The sequence below is a fragment of the Panthera uncia genome, chromosome A2 (genome assembly GCF_023721935.1).
Source record: "Panthera uncia isolate 11264 chromosome A2, Puncia_PCG_1.0, whole genome shotgun sequence".
In the NCBI taxonomy this organism is placed as follows: domain Eukaryota; kingdom Metazoa; phylum Chordata; class Mammalia; order Carnivora; family Felidae; genus Panthera; species Panthera uncia.
In genome coordinates, this window is record NC_064816.1 from 117,255,854 (window position 1) to 117,273,973 (window position 18,120).

An 18,120-nucleotide genomic window follows, 5' to 3' on the forward strand; every position below is an offset into this window, starting at 1 on the left:
CCACACATGGCAGCTAAAAGGCATGATAAAACCCGTTTCTGACACAATCTGTGACTAGCATTGTGTATACTTTCTTCAATTGTATTCGAAACGGAACCTGACTGTGAGCCCTGGGTTGTGGCTGAAGATTCGCTGCTTTCAGCACACCACATAATTTCCATTCTTCTCTCGTTTTATACTTATGAGATCTGTACCTTCCCCACCAGTACCAGCATTTCTGGTTTAGTAACTCTGGGGCACCTGAGTGGCTCAGTCTGGCACGTGTCTGACTCTTGATTTTGGCTCAGGATTATGGTCTCATGGTTCGTGAGATCGAGCCCCACATTGGGTTCTGCGCTGACACTGTGGAGCCTGCTTGGAAGTCTCTCTCTCTCTCCCCCCCTCTCCCCCGCTGTGCTCTCTTCTCTCTCTAAAATGAATGAGTGAATGAATGAATGAATGAATAACAACTACCATTCACATAGGCGTTTACCACAGACCAGAACCTCTTTTAACCGCTTTGGGTATTGTCCATTCAGTCCTCCCAGCAACCCCATGAGTAATATAAACCTATTTTACAGAGGAGGAAACTGAGGCACAAAGAGATTAACCTACTTGTCAAGGATATAAAAATGAGAAGAGGTAGAGCCAGGCTTCAAATCCAGAAGGTCTAGCTTCGGGTTGCCTGTTCTTAACCCCTAGGCTGCTGTGCAGGGGTACACGGGAATGAGGCACGTTTGGGGAAACAGGACTGTGTTGCCAGACTTGAGCTGCCACTGCCTGGGAGAGCACCCCCATGTGAGATCTCCCAGTGTCTGACAACCGGCCTCCCTGTTAAAACTGGAACGTGATACGTGAAAAGACATTTCAGAGCACCGATGTCTGAGATATACGAGTGCAGGTTTCGCCAGCGGGGAATGTAGGGAGGCCAGAGAAGGCTTAGACTTACTTTCCTTGAAATCCTAGCTTGACCGTCAGTCCTAGCTCTTAGGCCACCTCCTCCAGGGAGCCCACCCTCAACTACCACCCAGAAGGAACCCTCCCACCTGAGAACTCCAAAGCCCTTTGCCAGCCTCTGCTTTGCATAATTAGAGTGTATCTGACCTCCCCCACTTCGTTAGGAATCCTGAACGATCCATTGTTTGGGAGTGACGTGTACTAGGGTTTTCTGCTCTCTGGCTAATGGACAGTTGTTTGTAGATTTTTCTTTTGGGTTGATGTTAGATATGTGACATAAAGCTAATTAAAATACATAGGTCACAGAGCACAGAATCACAGAGTTGGAGGGGGAAACGGGTTGTTTTTGGAAGCAGTGAGTTCTAAAATAATGAAGGTACTTTAAAAACCCACTTCTGTTGAGCTGACAGTTAAAAGCAATGGAATTATTGAGGGAGCACTTGCTAAGGAGCAGAAACAATGGGGGAGATTCTACTAGCTTAATTGTTTTTTAATTTGGTGCTCTGAGCTCCCGAGTTTCAAATTCAGGGTCGTTACTGGCCTGTGCCTGCCTCCCGGGCCTGTCAGCTAGAGGCTGCCTTGGGCAGGGCTCTGGCCCTGGTGGGAGTCAAGGCGGTTCTGACCCCAACGTTGAAGACACCAGCTCTTCGCCCCTCACCCGGGCACCCACATCCACTCTTGACACCCTTGGGTTTTCTCATTCCTCAGGGTTGTTTTGCTACAGAATGGTTGTGTGTTAAGAGAATTTGATGCACAGGGTTAGTGATGTTACTGAACTAAAGGACAGTGTGGAGTGAGTCAAAAGGACCCACGTAGAGGTATCCGGGGAGGACAGATCCTTTTGTAAGATGAACAATCCCTTTAGAGTCCCTCTCAACAGGCCTGGTTTAAAGCGCAGAACGTTTATCTTCCGGGGATGTGTTCATAGATGTTATCCAGCTTTCCTGAAGTTCAGTGCTAAGCCCCTTCTTCCAGGAAGGCCTCTTTGATTGCTCCCATCTCACAGATTTCTCTCCCCTAAGCCCTCCCACCCCCTACCTCACCCCAGAGTCCTCATAGCCTGAGCCTCACGCTTCATCCCTGGCTCATTACCTGGCCTGAGTTGTTCAGGTGTGTGAGTCTGGTCTTGCTGATCAGTGTGGGGCTAACCAAAGACGGGAACTCAAGAATCCTTTCCCGAGTATGATAGCTCTTGATGGCACTGACTACAGGGTGGGCTTGAGGGTGGGAGGGAGTCAGGATAGAGATGCTGCAAATCTGAGACCATTCTGGTCCCTCACATCAATGTCCCCCGGGGTACCAGGTTTTATGAATTCTGTCTCCTGGTTTTCTTTCTCTGGAACCCACCCCCCTTCCCGCCACCTCTCCACATGGCACTTATCACTTGCCCTCGCAGGTCTGGCACCCAGCCGGATCTAGGCTGAGCCACCCCTTGAAACACACTCCTCGATGCTCTCACCCATGGCTCACTGACAAATGCCTACCTACCTTTGAAACCCCAGCTCAAATGCCATCTTCTCCTGAAGGCTTCCCCAACACCCTAGGCATTTAAGGAGTCACTTCTTCTTCTCCCTCTAAAAGCCTTCTCTAGGTCTTGCCATCTCTCGAAACATAGGCCTTCACATTCTACTGTGCTTGAACCACAGCAGTGTATCTATTTTATGTCAAAATCCCGTACTCACCCCTCCACCCCGCCTCACACACACCCCCTGCATTGGTGGGTCCCGTTTCACAAAGCAAAATTTATCTTGACCACAGCTATAATACTTCTCTTCCTATTCTGTTCTACTGAGTTCTATTTATTTTATGTACAAATGCTGGTCATGACTCACTAAATTGACTTCATAATCCACTATTGTGCTCTAACCCATAGTTTGAAAACCAAAAAGCTATTTTAGACGATTTGCCATAATTCACTACGGACTTCATCTTTTTGGACCTGATTCTTTTTTTTTTTTTTTTTCCTTTGCTGCTGAAGTCAAGCTCCCTGGGGTAGGTAGGCAGAGACCATATGGGAGTCTCTGGACCCCCCCCCCCCCACCCACCCCTTAGGAATCAGCCATCAAATACACCTTTTCAGCATCAAACAAACTCAGATGTGCCAAAACCTTGGAAAGCAGGGTCTGAGATGTGGGATGTGCTGGTGGAAAGGGGCTGCCCTCTTGGGGCCCAGTTGTGCCTGGAGATGAGGTTCTGGCTACAGACACCAGGTACCAGAGGACTGGAAGACAAATGTGCCCAGTTCTCCAGGGGAGCCGGCTAATGGGGACACTGTGCCCTCAAGCACAGCTTTAGACAGGAGAGACTAAAACAGGAGCCCCCTGCCCCCTACACCTGGGAATTATGGGAGGATGAGCACGGAAAGTCTGAGGGCAGGTGGCCAGACAAGAATCGCAGGGATGGATGCAGCGAGGTGGGTGCCTGTTACCACAGCAACACAAGCGCCCCTGCCGAAGATCAATGCTGATGGTGTGCGGCATGGCCTGCCAGGGGCATTAGGGTCTGGATGATGCAAGCAAGATCCTCTCTTCCAGGGCTCTGTGGCCTGGGAATCCTGGTCCCTATCACCAGCAGCGTGCCAGATCTCTTCCCGCAAAGTGGCCCTGGTCTGCTGAAAGCTCCCATTATAACAGCCTTTCCCTCTTTCAGATGCCAACCCCTTTTTGATAAGAGCTCCTCGTTCAGACAGTCACCTGCGTGGTTCAGAAGCCAGGCTGGGAGAAGATGAGGGCTTATATGCTAGCTGTGGTTTTGTCTCTGGCTGGTTGGCTAAGTGACCTTAGCTAAGTCCCTTCCCTCTTGGCCTCAGTTTCTCCTCTCAGTAAAAGTAATGTACATCATCTGAAGGATGTTATTTATTGGCATGTCAGGAAGGTCAGGTATCTATTGTGTGGGACTTTTCAATCCACTAAATGCCAGTGGAGCCATTATGGCAACCCCAAACACCCCTATGTCACTTTCAAGTGCTCTGTAGACTGGCATTTCTATCTCTGATAGTCTAGCTGACAAGGCATGGGGGACAGGGACTACAGGGCCCGTTTTGGGTGGGAGTTATGGGGGAGTGGGTGCCAGAGACAGGCTGGGCATGGGGAGTGAATGGGACTGGTGGAAGGGGCGCAACATGGTCATTGGATATCTGGAAAGAAAATGACAGGAAGTTAGGGCAAGAAGGTGCTGGCAGGGAGGTGGGAAGGGTCAGAAGCAATATTTACTGAAGGAATGGGGTCACTGTGCACGGCAGGACCTTTCAGCACTGCGGACAGAAGAATGACACCACTCTCCGCTCCCCACCAAGGCCTGTGTGAGACACTGGAAAGCTCCTGAGACACAGCCCTCCCACCCTGCATTCACCCTACGTCCCTGGGCCCAGCCCAAGAAGATCACACTAATTCAGGCTCTGTCTCAAGGCCCAGCTTCAGCCCCAGCTCCTCTAGGTGCTTCCAAGCCTGCTCTGGCCCCTCGAGGGTTCCACTACTCACTTCTCCCAGCCCACTCTGGGTCAGGATTGCTCTTTCCTAGCTAGTGGGGCAAGGCCAAGGTTGCCCTCCCCTCCGGCCCTCTCTTAAGAGCTACATAGAATCGAGTGCACGGGATGGACCGAGATGGTGCTGTTGTCTATGTGACTCTGGATGAAGACAAGAGACTCACTTGGAGTGGGCCAAGAAGACCGTTGGCCACCTCGGGGGCCCAGGCTCTGGAAGCTGCACTTTGTAAATGCAAAACAGTCACACATGCAGGAGGCATCTCGGGTCTCATCCACATGCCACAGGTGGGCCGAGCACGACTGCCAGCGCTGTGGACACCGTCAGGACAACCCCACGAGGGGTAGGAATGGCAGTCTAAAATCGCAAAGCTGCTGTCAGGCATCCTCCAGATTCTAGGCAAGAAAGCCTCGACCATTCCCAGGAAAGCACGCTGGAAACGGAGTCAGCAGGCACCCCCTCTTGGGAATTTAAGAGGGGGAGGCAGTTTCTCCCTCATTTGGTCTGGAGGAGCCCGAAGAGGGACAATGACACGTTGGGGGTCGCCGAGCAACTGTGTTCCAGGAGATGCGGCAACTTGTGCCTCTACTGCGGTGTCTTAGCTACTTCATGTCCAGATCCCCAGTGCGGGAGATGCCTGCAGGAGATGCCCGACGTCCCATCCTCAGTCCCCTTACTGACCTTCCCTGGGAGTTGGGCTACTCCAGATGTGGCCATATCCTTCCCGTCTGGCTTGGGGCCTTGCTGGGAAACCGTGGCCCTTCACCTTGCTCACCTTTCTTATCTCTTAATCTCTACTGCCTGAACGAGGCAGTGATGCTGTGGGGCATGACAAACAGTTTTCTTGCCTCCAGTTAAGACACCCTTTGGGAAGCGAGGCAAGGTCATGGCACCAGCAGTGAGTTCCCCTGAGCTTCCCAAACACAGGGCTTCTCCCTGAGTTAACACTCTTGCATCGCTGAAATGCTGCTGCGGCTGACCAGGGCCGGCCTGCTCTGGGGCCTGGCTTCAGCGTGTCCTGTGTTGGTCTGATCGCAGCCCGCTGGTGGCGGGGGCTGCAGTGGTGACGCTCCTCTAAGCTCAACCAGCGTGACCTGGGTTGCGACACTGGGAATCTGCCATCGTCCACACGGTCATCAGGTTGGGAAGGGCCTCCCCAGGGCCATCTGCTCAGGATATGTGGGACGAGAGACAGGGAACTGCTATTCCATTTCTTCAGTGTCGTATGGACACTGCTCCCGGGGCCCCAGCTGTCCGTCTGGACCTCCGAAAAACCCTCAGCTCCTTATTTCCAAAGGCCTTTTCACTAATGATGCCCTTTCCTCCTTGAGTACGCATGGCACGGTTAAGTGTCTAAACTTAGAGCAGACGGGGGGTGGAAACTGAGTCAGGGAGGCATGGAGCAGTTTAATGGAGACCACACTGGGCCCATGAAACAGGGAAGAGGTATGACTGGAAGGCAGCTCACTGTGTGAGGTCACTGCCCTCCCCAGGGTGGGTGCAAGTGGGAGGAGGTGCCTATCCCCTGCTCTCGCCTCTACTGTGCAAGGCTTCCTCCTTGTAGACTTCCCTAGCAACACTCAATGGGCCTGTCGCCATGACGCCAGTCTGTGGCCTGCAGGGGGAAATAGGGAAGAGAAGGCGAGCAGGGGACCCCTGAGGCAGAGGCTGCTGTGGCACAGAGGAACATCAGGGTTTGGGGACCATGAGAGCTTGTCAAGCTCACCCCCCGCCTAATACAGAGACACGAAGCCTCAAAGAGGATAACGTATAGCCCAAAGGGGAGACAAGCAGGCTGTGGCCTGGCCGGAATCAGAACAGGCCTTCAGGGGCGCCTGGGTGACTCAGTCGGTTAAGCGTCCGACTTCAGCTCAGGTCACGATCTCGCGGTTCGTGAGTTCGAGCCCTGTGCCGGGCTCTGTGCTGACAGTTCAGAGCCTGGAGCCTGCTTCAGATTCTGTGTCTCCCTCTCTCTCTGCCCTTCCTCTGCTCATGCTCCATCTGTCTCTCTCAAAAATAAATAAACATTAAAAAAAATTTTTTTTAACAAAAAAATAAAAAAACAGGATTTCAACTTGAGTTTCTGTGAGGTAATGTGGAGTCAAGACATCTTTGTCTGGCAGAATCCTATGTCCTCCCTTTACCAACAATGGCATTTCTCTGGAGGGCCAAGGACCTGCCTCTCTCCAGAGGCCTTTGGGGATCAGGCCGCGGAGTGTAGGTGGATTGCTCCCTCCCACAACACCATCCAGGGGCCATAGACTTGTGGTGGCTCTCGGAGATGACAGAGGCCACACCCCCCAGAACGAGGACAGCCATCCTTGGCATGAACAGGACCCTCAAGGACATGATCCCAAGGATACAACTGCTCCTTGGTCTGGGCCCCATACCCCCCCTTTACTCCTCCTGCTGACAACACTCCAGCTGTCCTCAGGAACCCCAAACAGCATCGTCTCCCCAGTTTTGACAGGGCCTCACAAGGTCAGCATGTTTTCTGTCCCTGTCACACAGATGAGGACACTGAGACTTGGATGAGGGGGACCTCCCTGTCACTCAGTGAATCAGGGCATAGCCAGGATTTAGATCTGCCCTCCTGAATCTGGGCCTGGGTTCCTCCTGGTCTCCTTCACCCCAGCCTCCACCCCTGCAGGTGCTAGGAAAGGAACTTCCCACCAGACTCTGGAGCGCCTGATTTCAGGTGGGTGGATTGCACTTGGGGCCTTTGGGAGGATGGTCCCTGGGAGTCAGTGGGGGTGGGGCTTTGCTGTGGGGTTCCAGACTCAGCAGGTGGTTGCTTAGCGGGTGGAGGGGGTGTTCTCAAAGTTCTCAACCAGCCTGGATTTAGATTTCAAAGGTACATCCTGAAAATCAAGCAGTGTCCCACCAGAATATTCTGTTCCTGCACCATGGGGCTATGAACAAGCATCTGGGAGCACTACCACTAGCAGAATCGAGGCCCACACCCTGGTTTGGCATTCAAAGCCTCCATGACCCTGTTCCCTTCACCCATGTCTCCTCTCCATCTATTCCCACTCTCCCTTCCAGCTGGCACAACACTGGCCCGAGTTTTCAAGGCCCCATCCAACAACACTTCCTCTGTGAAGTCTTCCCAGCTTGCTTTCCATTCCTTTTGGAATCGACCTCCTCCCATGTGCTCCTACAATCTTGACTTCACTTAAGAGTAAATATCAAAAAGTTCTCTTCAAGAGTCTCTCTTGGGAATCCCTGGAAGGCAGGCTCAGGTCTTCCGCACATTTGAAACCCTTGTTTACAGTGAGGAGAGGCCAATACTCCCACGAAGCCAATGAGAGGTGAGCCTGGGCAGGAAAAGGGCCTGTAAGCAGCTGGAGAGGTCCTGGGGAGGGAGGGAGAGGAGATCGGGAGTGGCTGTGCTTTTGGTCCTCTCTGAGATGAAGGGTCCTCAGGCAGGGAACACCTGAGATTCCCCCAGCACACTTCTTGGCCACCTGGGCCCCATGCATGCAGAGGTGGAAAAATGCCAGAGCAGGTGCCAAGAGCTCTCACAGCCAGCAGATGCCGTTCAGGGCCCTGGCTTTCTGCGAGACCCTGGGCAAGTGTCTTTTGCTCTCTGGGCCAGTCATTTCCCACCCTTAAGTAGCAGGGGAGGAGAGGCCTGGACCGGAACAGGCTCCTGGCCTCAGGGGTCAAGGTGTGAACAGATCTCGCTGGGGACTAAGAATGAAGACCTGAGTTTCTGGACTCACGGCTTCTACTTCCTCAACCCAGAGGGGAGACTCTGTTTAGAGCCCTCCCTGAGGCTCATACCCTTGCCTCATGGGCCAATAGGTGTGACATCTCCACCATCAAGAAGCACTCCCACCTCCTCAAGGAAGCTTTCCAGGAATGCTCCAGTGCCCACCGCTGGAGCCCCCCTATCCAATCCCTGACTGCTGGCTTGTGTGAGTCTGGCCTTGAGGCAGCCTGGAGTTCTCTGAGGGCCGGGCTCAGCACTGATCACCGCATGCCCTCAGGGCTGAAGAGGCGATTTCTACAGAAGCGGGAGATCCCAACAGTTTATGTGTTTCCAGCGCAAGCAGTGTTTCAGCATGTCTCTAGAGTGGGGTTCTGGGAAGTAGGGACCCACAGTCCTCTCCGTGGGGTTAGGTTAGGTGGCGTGTATGTTTTCCCCTTGTCCTGGCAGATGCCTCAGTACACATGGGCCCAAAAGTTCCTAATAGGTTATGGAGGGAGTCTGAGGTCAAGGAGACTGAGGCTGAGCTATGCTGGGTTTAGCAAGTCTGCAGGAGGAAATGAAAATGAACCCCATCCAGGGGGCAGCAGGACCCTCCTTTGCAGCCACAAGGGCCACAGGAACAGGCAGGAGGAGGTATGGGACCACGGCAGATAAAATGAGGGATGGGAGGAGGGAGAGGCAGAGGATTGAGCAGGGGGTGGAGAGGGGGAGGGAGGGAAAGAGGGAGTAAGGGAGCTGGAAAGGGAGAGTGGAGGGTGGGAAGGAGGGAAAGAGAAGGAAGCAGGGATAGAAAACGAGAGAAACTGGGAAAGACAGAGACATACACATAGAAAGAAATAGAAAATATACCCACAGACAAAGACAGAGCCACACACAGGCAGACACAGAAACAGAGACAGGGAGACATACAGACATGCACACACAGACATGGGCTCAGAGTCTGCACAGGATGGTGGGAGGTGGGAGGGAAGGGAGTATATTGCCTGCTTCTGGCCAACCCACTGGGGCTAATCAATTTCCTTTCTCCTTGCAGACAGGGAGACTGAGGCCCCGGAAGGGTTTTAGAATTGCACCGGCTTATACTACGTACAGACATTATGGAATTTGGGTGGCCCAGGACTTGAACCTGCATGCTGTATGGGCTCCGGGAAAACTGTGGGGGCCAGAGGCCACTTCCTGCCACAGAGCTGAAATGCCAGGTTCTCACCTTCCAGGCTTCCCCCTAGTCAGAGCTGGAGTGTGGGACCTAGAGCCTCCCATAGTCCCCCACCCCACCAGATGCACCTGCTCCAAGGGAATTATGGAGCTGGGGGTCCACAAAACAGAAACGGAGAAGGCCTCCCTGAGGCCACTGCAGAAAGCTTAAGCATCACAGGCGGGGTTGGTAGCAGGAGTGTGGCCTATCTGGTGGCCGGTCTTAGAGAGAGTAAGTTTCCCTCACTGGGCCAGCTCTGCCCTGAGCTCTTGGCTGGGGGCCCCAGCCCACCCAGTGATTCCACAAGCTCCTTGATATTCTTTTACCCAATCCCTTCTCTGTTTAAACCGGCACAGTTGCTTTCTGAGAGGCAGCAGAGCCCGAGTTGGAATCCTTACTCTTTTATAAGCTGTGTGACTATCATCAAGTCAATTAACTTCTCTGTGTCTCCGTTTCCCCATGTGTAATATGAGGATAATATTACACCTCATCAAAGGGTCAATGTAAAGATTAATGAGTTAACAAAGGTCAAACGACAACACAGACACGTGGACCCTGGGCCACGGAAGTGTGGGTGGTGGGCAGAATCCTGGAGGGAACTCAGACACACAGACTCTTAACTTGGCTCTGCAGGGACAGCATGTGTGACCATGGACAAGTCCCATCCCTTCCTTTGGTCGTGCTGCAGCTGGAAATGGTCTCTGGGTGAAAATCATTAAGGCTCTGCATGGGCCTCCTGCATTGCCCCCTGCAGCAGTTAGCTAACCACACATCCAAGAACTCTCAATGCCTTGCTTCTAGCAGGAAGTGCTCTCCTGGGCTTTCCTCTTCTGGCCGACTGCATCCTGGATGGACACCTGCACTCAGATGTCTCTCCAGCACCTGAGGGACTACGTGTCTCCAACTATGCTCAGCATTTTCCTGGTGTCATCCCTGACTCCTCCCGCATCCCCGTCCCACCCCAGTCCTGTACGTGACAAGTACCCAAAGTCTCCTGCACCCATCCCCTCCTCTGCTCCCGCAGCCTCCATTAGACTTGGGCCAGCTGAAGTAGCCTCGTAACCCCTCCTCTTGTCTCTAGAGGCTCCGTGCTCCAAAGCTGAGCTCCTCTGCCCCAGGTTCCCTCCTGCACCTGACAGTGAAGTCCTCTGCAATGCCCTGCATCATCTGACCAACATCCACCCATCTGCTCTTGTCTGTTTCTGTCTCCTCCTACCTGTGCTCCACACAACACTCGCCAGTCCCGAGGCACAAAGCATGGTCCCATCTCCTCCTGTATACCTGTTACACTTTCACCTGCTCAAATCCCACTGGTCCTTAGAAGTCCAGCCCAGGGGGCTAAGCCCGCCCAGATCTTCCAGGGTAGAAGCAGCAGTCCTTTTCCTGTCTCCTCAAGAACTTTTTTCGAGGCAGTACTGCCCCAAAGAGAGCGAGGGCTGCGGATTCCTCTGCCTGCACTGGTGCATAGGAGGGGATTATATAACTTTGAAAAGTCACTTCGTGTCTCTAAGCCTCAGTTTTCCTGTCTGCAACATGGGCGTAAAAGCAGTACATATCTCAGGGGGCCTTCGGGAGGTGGGGATCGGTGGGATCACGTGTGCAAAGCTCTCTCAGTGGTAGGTGGTGCCTGGAAATGATCCTCTTGGTAGCTTTGTGGCAGACTCTCTGTGCTCAGCTGAGTGGAAGAAAGTTCATGGGGACTACAGGCTAAGCTGCTGTCTTACCCTGGGAATGCTGGCCCTCTAAAGAATGAGGCTTCAGTGGGGGGTTGACTATAGCATAGCAGAACTGGGCAGGAAGAGGAACCAGGTCCTTGCTCCTTTTCCTCAAGGCTTCTCATAGGAGTTCATTTCCTCCCTGCATCCTTTGTAAAGGAAAGATCCCATTGAGAAGGGAAAACAGCGTCCAGGAGGCAGGGCAGGGGAGAAATCAATCACATTTCCATTGCCATTAGCTTCCTCGCTCTTCCCACCTCAGCCGGCCGCTCTGGTTAATGGCAATGCTCCCAGCACCCCATGCTCCTGTTCCCCAGCAGCTGTAGTGTGGGCAGCACTTTGGTCCAAACGAGGAAAATTGCTCATTAGGTACCAGGAGCTAATTGGCACTCCATTTGCCAACCTCGGTGGCGCCCTGACCGTTTTTCAGCCTCTCACTTGATGTGACATGAGTGGTCTGGTATGTGCTCCAGCATCTCCTTTGGGAAGTCTTCCCTGCCTTGTCTGTCCCCTTCCCCCCATCCTACAGTCCCCTTGCTCTGCTCCATTTATCACTGTATTTCTGGGCATTTATCACTGTATTCCTTTGTCTGTTGCAATTGTGAGAGAGGGTGTCAATGATAGTGCAGTGGCTCGCATATAGTAGCTGATTAGTAAAAGGACTGACTCAGGACCGTGCTCAGCTCTGAAGAAGAGACCCAGGCTCTGCCCTCAAGGAGCTCCAGGCTGGTTGGGGAGAGCAGGGGACAGCCCAGGCTGAGGTAGAAACCAGAGTGGAGCCCCCTTAGGGCCACAGACCATGAGGTTGAGATGCCCCATCATCTCACTTGGCCCTTTGTCTCAGGCCCGGTCTGAACTAGAGACCCAATGATCCTGTGATCTGAAAGTACAGTTTTATAATCTCAGGACTGGAAAGGAGCATAAAAGTCACTCCTTCCGCTTGCATACTTCCTGGGTCGGGGAACTCACTTCCTCCCAGAGAGGTCGTTTTTTTAACACGGCCGGGAAGCACGTCCTTAGATAATGCAGAAATCTTCCTCAGCGGCTCAACTACCTCTACCACGGGCTTCCTTGGGAGCACCTCTCCCGATGGGCTCCTCAGAGCACAGCCCCTCCCTGGGCCCACCAGAGCCCTCTGTTGGGGCAGACAGGGAGTGCTGCTTAGCATCAGAGGCGGGCGAGGCTGTCTTGCTCTCTAGCCATCTCCTCAGCCCCTAAGAGTCTGGACAGGTGTGTGTGAGTCGGGGCTGTGGGGGCGGGGGGGGGGGCATACACATGTGCCAAGTGTGAGATAACAGGGGGGGCTATGCTACTGTTCAGGCACAGACATACAGAGAGAGGTTGCTACAACGTTTCCAGGTTCAGGGGCTTCAGATAAACAACCCAGCTTCCCTGAAGGTCTGAGAAGGACCTCTCTCTGCTGGTGGGCTGGGGCTGGAGATGTGAGTGGCCGGTCAGGGTGGCCAGTGATGCTGTGTCCCACAGCCTCACAAGACACTCCCACTTGGCACCCGTGAGGCCTTCCCCAGGGCACAGATTCTGGTCCCCTCACTCCCAGTGCCCATGCTGCATCACCCCACCTGGGTGCTCTGTGACTCCAGCAGCTTCCGCTGCCGTCTTCCCCAGAGTGTCAAGCCAGCCAGTGACTTGCCAGGAGGAAGGAGGGCACAGGCTGTTCTCCCTGGGAGATGGGGGGTGGTCCTGATTCAGACACCACACATTACCTGGGCAGTAGGAGTAACGCTGCCCAGGAGCCCTGACTCACTGCCCAGAGGGCCACTCTCCCACATCCAGGTAGGGATGAGGTCACACCCACACACTCTGGCCCAGAAGTGCCTGTGCTCTGTCCCCACCCAACACAAGCGCACACTCCGTCTTTCCTGCCTCATGGCCCTCCTTCCTCTCTGGCAGGAAAGAGTCTGACCACCCCACTCACCCTGGGGTCTGGAAACCTAGCATGTGCGACCCCTCCTCCCTGGAGTGGATAGCATTGACTAAACAAAGAGGGGGAACTTCAGGCACTCAGAGTATATATTGTGAGAGGCAGGCCTGCCCTCAAAAGGGAGGAAGAATTTCCTCCTTCCCTTTCTGGGCTCTGGGCAAATCACTGTCTTAACTGAGGTCTGAAGCTACCGTGGGGTAGGGCCAGGGGGAGAGCCCCCGACATTACAAGGGGCTCAGCGTTACGACGCTGCCACCGCCTCAGCAGGTCTCCGACGCTAGGTCCGGAGCCGTCCCTACTCCCTAAACCGCTCTTCTGGGCGGCGGGCGCAGAGCCCGCGGCGGAGGATCGGGCGTGGGGGGGGGGGGCACTCACGGGTCGTGTTGTACTTGACGCCGTTGAAGTACTCAGGGCACGGCCTCTCCACCAGGGCTCCGGCGGCGCTCCGGGGCCAGCACGTCCCGATCTGGTCCAAGGTGGTGTTGCAGTAGGAGTCGGGACCTGGAGACGGGAGAGAGAGGAGAGGGGCTCCGGTAGGTGGCCGGCGGCGCGGGGCGCTCAGAGCGCGGGGCCTGGGGCGCACTCAGCACGCCGGGGAAGGAGCCCCGCGCCGCCCGCTCCGCTCGCCTCCGCCTACCCTCGGGGTCCAGGGGCAGCCCCCAGCCGTCCAAGAGCAGCTCTTCGGCCAGCGCCAGGCTGCAGTTGGCCTCCAGCAGGCTGTAGAGCAGCGCCGCGTCCATCGCGCCCGGGAGCCGCGCGCCGACAGGGAGTGTGAGTGCGCGCCCGGCGTGGCTGCGAGGGACTGGGTGCCAGAGTGAGCGGTCCCGAGAGCGCCGGGTCCCGGCCCCTGCCCGCCCAGCCGCGACCTGCCGGGCAGCCTCGGAGCGCCGCGACCCGCCGCCCGTCGCTGCCAAGTCGGGACCCTCGCGGAGAGGAGCCGCGGAGCGCGCGGAGCCGCGGGTCCACCCGCTCGGTCGCGGCCAATGGCGGCGCCAGGGGGCGGGGCCGGATGGCTCCAGTCGGCCGGGCCCAGCCTCCAGCCCCCCGGCCACCAGTCCCCGCCGGTCCCCGGCCCTGCCCCGAGTCCGCCTTCTCAGGCGCGGGCGCCGTCCAGACGAGGGCGGCGGGGATGGACCAGGTGGACCTGGGGTGGTGGAATGCCCCGTCCGAGGACCGCAGGCCCCGGGGCTGCACGGGGCAGCAAAGCGCGCTCGCCCCCGCGCCGGGGAGCCCCCCGCGGCAGGCATCCCTCACCGAGAGCCAGGACTGGGCGGCTTGACGCTTGCGTTTCCTCTCCTAGAGCCAGGGCACTGGAGACGGGAGCCGGGGGGAGGGGGGGAGCGGAGAGTCCACGTGCAAGTCTGTGCTCTAGAAGAGCCCCGGTGGCCGATGGGAAGGAAGTGGACTGGAGGGGCTTTGAGGGCAGCAGGGAGGCCACGGAACAGTCTAGCGAGATGTAGTGGGCTGAACGGGTGAACACTTGCACCAGGCGGTGGGGCTGGATGGAGCAGTATTTCAGAGGACAGCTTGCTCTGGTGAAGACGGATTGGAGAGAGGGTTCCAGCAGGAGCCAGGAAGGCAGGGATAGCACCACGTCTTCCCCTTGGGTGACTGGGGAGGGGACAGTGTTGCCATTTAATGAGATGGGCAAGTCCAGGGGAGAAATTGGCTGAAATTATCTGGAGGACTTCAAACACCCTGGTCTTACTCTCCCAGGCTCCAGAGAGAATAAAGTGAGAAGTGAGAACCTCTCTCTGTTCTTCTTGGCTTTGGGCAGGGCCACCTGAAACTACTTTCCATATGTGTGTGTGTGCGCACGTGTGCCCACGCATGTGTGTGTAGTACCTAAACACCTTTATATGGAATTTGCCCATAATGTGTTCTGTGTTCTGATTTCACTGTCAGAGTGTGCAAGGTGGGCCGGCTGCTCACCCCTGCTGACCGGGTGGGGGGGGGGGGGGGATCCTGGCTCAGGAGGCAGGGCCTGGGTGTGGTATGTGTCAGCTCAGGCTGGATTCTGGTTTTGCCTCTCTCTATTCTCCCTGCATGTTACCCCAGTTCCTGCCCTCCCTTTTGGGGCTGTTTCTCCATAAGGGAAAGGTTCTCTGAGGCCCCTCCCATCCCTGAGAGTCTCTGGTTCTGAGTTTTGAGATGCAAAGGCAGAGGGAGATGTGCATGTGAGTGTGTGTTGAGTGTTTCTATCTTTAGACGGCAGGGAGAGCTGGGACCCAGTCCCAGCTGGGTTGGAGGTCTCAGAGGAACTAGTCTTGTCCTCCCCCTTGCCGGTCTCCTCTGGGGACAAAGCTGCCAGAGAAGGTCAATAGCACCCTGAACCAGCACTATGCCCTAAGCAGAGAGAGGGGGAAGAGGCAGGCTGGGCTGCCTTTATGTGCTCCGGTTTCACCAGCCTCCGTATTAATGCTTCCGTCACTGCCCCGGCAGAGCCAGAGAGCACTGAGACCAGGGATGAGCACTGGACTCTCTCCAGGGCTTGCTGATTGGCAAGTATAAGGTGCAGATCAGCCAGCCAGCCTGTCCTCTGCCTCTTGAATGGACAGTTAGAGCCCTTGGCTCAGCTCTGGGCATCTGCAGAGGCAAAGATCCCTTGGTGTTCATAACAACCATTGCCAGGAGCAGGGGAGGATAGGTTGGGTCCCAACCCCAGCCTAAGATCTGAGTCTCAAACCCAACCCTAGGCAGAGCACTGTCCCCAGTCCCGGGCTAAGCCCTACCCCACAGGGTCCCACATAGGCCAGAATGTGGCAGGCAGGGTCAGCCCACGTCTTCACTGGGAAATAGTCTCATTCATGCACAAAGGAGGGCGCTCCACACATGGATCGCAGTACAGGGGGAAAGGGAGACATCAAGCTTATGAATGTGCTTGTCACCAGAAACACCACGCAGGGGAATTAGCTATCTTGGGGTGGGGGGAGTGCCCAGCGACAAGAGGCCAAGACTTCTTGCCCCACGTGCTACTTTCTGCAGAGCAGAATGGCCTGGGACACTTGGATCGCTCTTCACTGGGAGAGCACATGTAATAGAGATTCCTCTGGGAAGTGACTATTTTAACAGTAGAGCCAAAAGATGTTCTGCGTCCTGATGGACAGTCAGGGCCCGAGCACAGACCCATGGACCCAAGGTGCCCTGGCTTCCAGGATGAGGGGCATTTCTTCATGGACCTTTTTACAAGCACAATTGTTTGTTACCCTAGATGTGACAGAGAGGAAACAGCTTTGGAACGAGTTGGCTCTTATAGCTCACTTGAGTGTTTGAAAATAGGTGAATGAGGAAGAAATTGTAGAGAGCTAAAAATTTCCTCAATTAGGTTACATCCAACTGCAAATAAAGTCTGGGCCTTTTTGCCAACTAAGGAAGCAGAGGCAGAGGGGAGGCCCCTGGGACGGAGAGGGGCTCTCAGGCTGGGCACTGGGGGAGAGGTATTGGGATGGTTGTGTGCCCCCAGGCTGGTGAGACAGGTTGCAGGTAAGTTCAGGGACGTGTGACACCTGCGTGTCAGGAGCAGTATGGGGTGAGGTAGGAGCTCCTGGCCCACCTCTGACGTCAGCTGCAGTGGCAGGGGACAGTTTCAGACATCCTGGTCCTCCAGAGGGCACAGCCTAATAGGCAGGCAGAGCGCACTGGAAACACGCACAGCATCTCATGGTCATTGCCTCCACAGAATCACCCACTTCCTCCCATTCATCCCACCATCCATCACATGTCAGCTGGAAAACAGGGTTTGAGGAGATAGTCTGTCTCTGCCTCTCTGAGGGGCGATGCCTGGTCAGACAGAATACACAAGGAGTGAGCAGATCCGGGTCAACGCTGTGGGGTTTTCTGGGCGTTTTCATGGGTCTGCTCAGGGCATGGAGTCTTGGGAGAGGCCAGAAGGTGCCTTACGCTTGTCTGGTGGCACTGAAGTTGGTGGCCCCAGGGCGGACACTTCTCCCCTACACATCCTACGCCATCTTGGCACAGGAGGATGGCCAAGCGGAGATGATATCTTCAAGTCCAACCATGGGCCAGGCTGTGGGATCAGGAAGGGCCCTCAGACACTGATTTTTCTACAATTAAGGTCATGGCATTCCTCCTAAGAGTGGCTCCCCATTGCCCTCAGGCTGGAGCCCAGCTTCTTTAGCAGTGCAAAGAACACTCTTCAAGATTGTCTATCCTTCCTGCTCTCCCTCCTGCCAACCTTGAGATGCTTTTTGGAACAACTTGTCATTCCCTGGAACCATTGTATACCCCCACACCTTTGCATGTGCTGTTCCCTCTGCCGGGATGCCCTTACCGCTCTACACTCCAGTTAGCCTCGCTGACTCCCGCTTGCCCTTCAAACGTTCAGCTTGGCTCTCCCCTTCTGGGTCTTGTCTGGGTTGGGTGGCCCTCCTCATTGCCTCCATCTCTTGGGACTGATCTATATCACGCCAAGGTTGTTAGTTTTTTACTGTCTCCTCTATCAACCCATGGCTCCCTGAGGACAGGGCTGGTCATGTTCACTGACTGGTCCCCAGCACCTATCAGAATGCTCTAGGCCAGTCTCCCTGACCAAGACTCTTTTCCCATTTGACCAGCCTTCGTGTGTGTGTGTGTGTGTGTGTGTGTGTGTGTGTGTGTGTGTGTGTTTGTGTGCACTCATGTTGGATTGGGGAGTTGCTTTATTTCAGGGGATCCATGAATCCATTGGGATCCTTATGTTGCCTAAAGACCGAATAAATAAAATGCCATACAGTCTATGCCCTAATAGGTGCCTCTGTGATGAACAAAACAAATAATCCATTTAAAGCCTGTCTGAAGTCTCTTGTGGTTATGTGTGGTTTTCCTTTATTTGCACCTCAGAGGCATACAATTTAACTGGTCATAGCCTTTGATTTATGACCACCTGTCATCGTTAGCCCACACATGGCCCAAATTTATTTTATTTTAATTTTTTCTTTTATGGAAGTTTGGGTACAGTGGTAAATAACACAGAATCTATCACTGAATCCAAAACTAGATCGTTGCCAGTCACTTCCATATTTATCTAAATACTCCTTCCCCGGAGGGAACATTCTCTTGGACATTTCATTGATCATTCTCTTGCTCTTAGTTTTTCGGTTTTATCATATGTACGTATGTCTAAAGAACAGATTGGT

General features: G+C 54.6%; 1 protein-coding gene across 1 annotated transcript in view; it reads right to left on the reverse strand.

Moving 5' to 3' along the window:
• Positions 1-13,795, reverse strand: part of CRHR2 (corticotropin releasing hormone receptor 2) — a 29,917-nt gene extending 16,122 nt beyond the window's left edge. Inside the window, exons 1-2 of the mRNA XM_049641654.1 lie at positions 13,623-13,795; positions 13,361-13,486 (exon numbers count right to left, since the gene is read on the reverse strand). Coding sequence (XP_049497611.1) covers positions 13,361-13,486; positions 13,623-13,725 — 229 coding nt within the window. The 5' untranslated portion in view covers positions 13,726-13,795. The remainder of the gene's footprint in view (positions 1-13,360; positions 13,487-13,622) is intronic.
• Between the last annotated feature and the right edge of the window lie 4,325 nt (positions 13,796-18,120).